General features: G+C 42.7%; 1 protein-coding gene across 2 annotated transcripts in view; it reads right to left on the bottom strand.

The window, feature by feature from the left end:
• Positions 1-2825: 2825 nt before the first annotated feature.
• LOC123733406 (NLR family CARD domain-containing protein 3-like) overlaps positions 2826-5474 on the bottom strand; it is a 121283-nt gene continuing 118634 nt past the window's right edge. Inside the window, exon 7 of one of the 2 annotated variants that reach the window (XM_082971331.1) lies at positions 2826-5474. This exon is cut by the window's right edge and continues 525 nt beyond it. In XM_082971331.1, the coding sequence (XP_082827457.1) occupies positions 4204-5474 (1271 nt within the window). In that variant the 3' untranslated portion in view covers positions 2826-4203. The other variant, XM_082971330.1, reaches the window with a different exon arrangement.

Here is a 5474-nt window from a genome sequence, read left to right as displayed (position 1 = left end):
TACCAATAACAGAGGCTACAACAAAACATGCTAACCTCTGACCATTACCAATAACAGAGGCTACAACAAAACATGCTAACCTCTCACCATTACCAATAACAGAGGCTACAACAAAACATGCTAACCTCTCACCATTACCAATAACAGAGGCTACAACAAAACATGCTAACCTCTCACCATTACCAATAACAGAGGATACAACAAAACATGCTAACCTCTCACCATTACCAATAACAGAGGCTACAGCAAAACATGCTAACCTCTCACCATTACCAGTAACAGAGGCTACAACAAAACACGCTAACCTCTCACCATTACCAATAACAGAGGATACAACAAAACATGCTCACCTCTCACCATTACCAATAAAGGAGGCTACAACAAAACATGCTAACCTCTCACCATTACCATTAACAGAGGCTACAACAAAACATGCTAACCTCTCACCATTACCAATAACAGAGGTTACAACAAAACATGCTAACCTCTCACCATTACCAATAACAGAGGCTACAACAAAACATGCTAACCTCTCACCATTACCAATAACAGAGGCTACAACAAAACATGCTAACCTCTCACCATTACCAATAACAGAGACTACAACAAAACATGCTAACCTCTCACCATTACCAATAACAGAGGCTACAACAAAACATGCTAACCTCTCACCATTACCAATAACAGAGGCTACAACAAAACATGCTAACCTCTCACCATTACCAGTAACAGAGGGGGTTTGATCTTTGTGCCTCCGTTTCTCATTTATCATCATTCACGATTCATTCATGGTTATTCATAATCATGGTAGCATCCACATGAATGTAGAAGTCACTGACAATAGAAGTGAAGTGACTCCAAAATGACAGGACATTATTTACTATTCAGTATCTATTAGGAAAAACATCATCCAAAACACAACCAAGACCAACTGCAAATGAATTCAACAAGTTAGTAGAATCACAAGCCTCACTGCAGGTGTCAGGAATCCCGCTTCCTGAGTCTGTTTCTGCCTGAGCTGACTGTTTTCTGTTTGGAGTCTAAGGGTGCGTTCAGGAACCTATCTGGTTGCCAGGCAACGAAGTTAGGCGGGAGATCTAGTGATATTATTACCCTGTCTGGTTGCTAGGCAACGAAGTTAGGCGGGAGATCTAGTGATTACCCTACACCTGCATCTCATCAACCTTCTGCACACCTGGTCCTGATCATCACCTCTTCATAAGCCCTGAGCTGACATCCATTCCCTGCTGGATCGTTAGCAACGAACAGCCTCATGTTACCTGAGCTAGTCTTGTTGTTTTGGTCTTGTTACTGGTTACCCCCCCCCCCCCGTTTACTCTGTCTACAGTCATCCTCCCGGAACATTCAACTCCCTTGACTGGCCGTCGGTGGATACAGTGACGTCATTGAATCCACCCATCTACTCTCATCAACTCACCTCTGCTCCCGCTCCGTCTCCTGGATCACTCAAATTACACATCAAGACTACCAATAAATACTCACCTTCATTTTACTCACCTTGTCCTGGTCTGCTTCTGGGTTCTGTCTTAGAGAAACGTGACAGCAGGCATGGAATATGGGACAACATGCTAAACTTATGACTACTTTAATACACTATAAGTAATATGTCCGAATAATTACGACTTTTTCAAATGGGAGAACTACATGCATAAAGTACTTTCATATCTGATAATACTGACCTCAGAGTCTCCAGTTTACAGTGGGGATTCTCCAGTACAGCAGAGAGCAGCTTCACTCCTGAATCCTTCAGGTCATTGTTACTCAGGTCCAGCTCTCTCAGGTGTGAGGGGTTTGACCTCAGAGCTGAGACCAGAGAATCACAGCCTTCCTCTGTGACTCCACAGCCTGACAGCCTGACAAAGAGATCATGACTTCAAACACATTGTTAACCTGTTAGGGCTAGGGGGCAGTATTGACACTCCTGGATAAAAAACATACCCGATTTAATCTGGTTACCACTCCTACCCAGTAACTAGAATATGCATATACTTATTACATATGGATAGAAAACACCCTACATTTTCTAAAACTGTTTGAATGGTGTCTGTGAGTATAACAGAACTCAAATGGCAGGTCAAAACCTGAGAGATTCCTTTACAGGAAGTGGCCTGTCTGACCATTTCTTGAACTTCTTTTCCATCTCTATCATTTACTAAGGATCTCTGCTCTAACGTGACACTTCCCACGTCGTCCATAGGCGCTCAGGGCCCGGGAAAAAACAGAATGTCGTCATTCCAGCCCCAGGCTGAAACACATTATCGCCTTTCTCAAGTGGCCGATCAAGGGACACTGGGCTTATGCGCGTGACCCCGACCGCCCCCGCCTTTGGGATTTTTTCCTCTGTTTGCCGAAAAGGAGATTCCCTGTCGGAATATTATCGCTTTTCTACGAGAAAAATGTCGTAAAAATGTATTTTAAACAGCGGTTGACATGCTTCGAAGTACGGTAATGGAATATTTAGAATTTTATTGTCACGAATTGCGCCATGCGCGCGACACTTCTTTACTATTTCGGATAGTGTCTGGAACGCACGAACAAAATGCCGCTATTCGGATATAACGATGGATTATTTTGGACCAAACCAACCTTTGTTATTGAAGTAGCAGTCCTGGGTGTGCATTCTGACGAAGACAACAAAAGGTAATCAAACTTTTATAATAGTAAATATGATTATGGTGAGTGCTAAACTTGCCGGGTGTCTAAATAGCGAGCCCGTGATGCCTGGGCTATGTACTTAGAATATTGCAAAATGTGCTTTCACCAAAAAGCTATTTTAAAATCGGACATATCGAGTGCATAGAGGAGGTCTGTATCTATAATTCTTTAAATAATTGTTATGCTTTTTGTGAACGTTTATCGTGAGTAATTTAGTAAAATGTTAGCGAATTCCCCGCAAGTTTGCGGGGGGTATGCTAGTTCTGAACGTCACATGCTAATGTAAAAAGCTGGTTTTTGATATAAATATGAACTTGATTGAACAAAACATGCATGTATTGTATAACATAATGTCCTAGGGTTGTCATCTGATGAAGATCATCAAAGGTGAGTGCTGCATTTAGCTGTCTTCTGGGTTTTGGTGACATTATATGCTGGCTTGAAAAATGGGTGTCTGATTATTTCTGGCTTGGTACTCTGCTGACATAATCTAATGTTTTGCTTTCGTTGTAAAGCCTTTTTGAAATCGGACAGTGTGGTTAGATTAACGAGAGTCTTGTCTTGAAATGGCTGTAAAATAGTCATATGTTTGAGAAATTGAAGTAATAGGATTTTTAAGGTTTTGAAAATCGCGCCACAGGCTGGCAGTGGCTGTTACGTAGGTGGGACGCAAGCGTCCCACCTAGCCCATAGAGGTTAATTTAGTGTAGAAGGACAATGGCAGATGCATTTGGTTAATTCTCCCAAACAACATATATATTCTTCTTCTGTGTCCTAGAATTGTATGGTCATATTGTTATACTAATGTGAAAATCAATGCATTTATTCACACACACACACACACACACACACACACACACACACACACACACACACACACACACACACACACACACACACACACACACACACACACACACACACACACACACACACACACACACACACGACACACACACACTGGACACACAGTCAGCATATAACTTTGTCCAAGTGGTGGTCAGAATGTTTGTATTACCTAGCCTGAAAAGTCAAACATGTCTGATATGAACATTGACATAAACCCTCTACATACTTGAGTTTCTCCAGTCTGCAGTGTGGATCCTCCAGTCCAGCAGAGAGCAGTCTGACTCCTGAGTCTCCTGGGTGATTGTAGCTCAGGTCCAGCTCTCTCAGGTGTGAGGGGTTTGACCTCAGAGCTGAGACCAGAGAAGCACAGCCTTCCTCTGTGACTCCACAGCCTGACAGCCTGCAACGAGATCATCATGACTTCACAAACACACTGTTTAGTTAACACCAGTAGTGTTGAAGGACAATGGAAGATGCATTTGGTTTATTCTCTCAAACAACATATAGATTCATCTTCCGTCAGCTACAATTGTATGGTCATATTGTTATACTAATGTGAAAATCAATGCATTTATTCAATGTTTTCAATGTAATATTATACACATATTATAATGCATATTTTTCTTTAACCTGAATATTTCTTCCTGATGATTAGATTTTATATGTCATTTTATGTACTCACAGAAATGCACTGGAGGCTTTGAACACTGGCAGCAGCCTCAGAAGACCTTCCTCTGATCTGGAGTATTTCTTCAGGTCAAACACATCCAGCTCCTTTTCTGAAGTCAGCAACACAAAGACCAGAGCTGACCACTGTGCAGGTGACAGGTTGGGTTTTGAGACACTTCCTGAGCTCAGGTAGCTTTGGATCTCCTCCACTAGAGAATGGTCATTCAGTTCATTCAGACAGTGGAACAGATTGATGCTCCTCTCTGGAGAGGGATTCTCCCTGATCTTCTCCTTGATGTAGTTCACTGTGTCTTCATGGCTCTGTGAGCTGCTTCTTGTCTTTGTCAGTAGACCTCGTAAGTGCTTCTGATTGGACTCCAGTGAGAGGCCCAGAAGGAAGCGGAGGAAAAGGTCCAGGTTTCCCATCTCACTGTGTAAGGCTTTATCCACAGCACTCTTGTAGAAAGAAACTTCAGACTTGTCTCTGTACAGCAGAGAAAAGATACTGGACTTTGTTTGCTGTTTGTCCATGAGATTCTCATTTTTGTTGATGAATGAGAGGAACACATACACAGCAGCCAGAAACTCCTGAATGCTCAGATGAACAAAGCAGTACACCTTGTCTTGGTACAGAACACATTCCTCTTTAAAGATCTGTGTGCACAATCCTGAGTACACAGAGGCTTCATTGACATCAATGCCAGCCTCTTTCAGGTCTTTTTCATAGAAAATCCGATTGCCCTTCACTAGCTGTTGAAAAGCCAGTTTTCCCAGTGACAGAATGCTCTCTTTATTCCAGTGTGGACCTGTCTCTTCTTTCCCAAGATACTTTTCATTCTTCTGTTTGGTATGAAACACCACAAGGTGTGTGTACATCTCAGTCAGAGTCTTGGGCATCTCTTCTCTCTTATGTTTCAGCATGTGTTCGAGGACTGTTGCAGAAATCCAACAGAAGACTGGAATGTGGCACATGATGTGGAGGCTCCTTGATGTCTTTATGTGTGAGATGATTCTGCTGGCCAGCTCCTCATCACTGAATCTCTTTCTGAAGTACTCCTCCTTCTGTGGGTCATTGAACCCTCGTACCTCTGTCACCTGGTCAACACACCCTGAAGGGATCTTATTGGCTGCTGCAGGTCGGGTAGTTATCCAGATGAGAGCAGAGGGAAGCAGATTTCCCTTGATGAGATTTGTCAGCAGAACATCCACTGAGGTTGACTCTGTGACGTCCCAACAGATCTTGTTCTTCTGGAAGTCTAGGGGCAGTCGGCACTCATCCA

The sequence above is a fragment of the Salmo salar genome, unplaced genomic scaffold, assembly GCF_965601325.2.
Source record: "Salmo salar unplaced genomic scaffold, fSalSal1 ptg000257l, whole genome shotgun sequence".
Lineage (NCBI taxonomy): Eukaryota > Metazoa > Chordata > Actinopteri > Salmoniformes > Salmonidae > Salmo > Salmo salar.
Note: the sequence above shows the minus strand (reverse complement) of the source record. Positions and strands in the feature narration are given on the sequence as shown.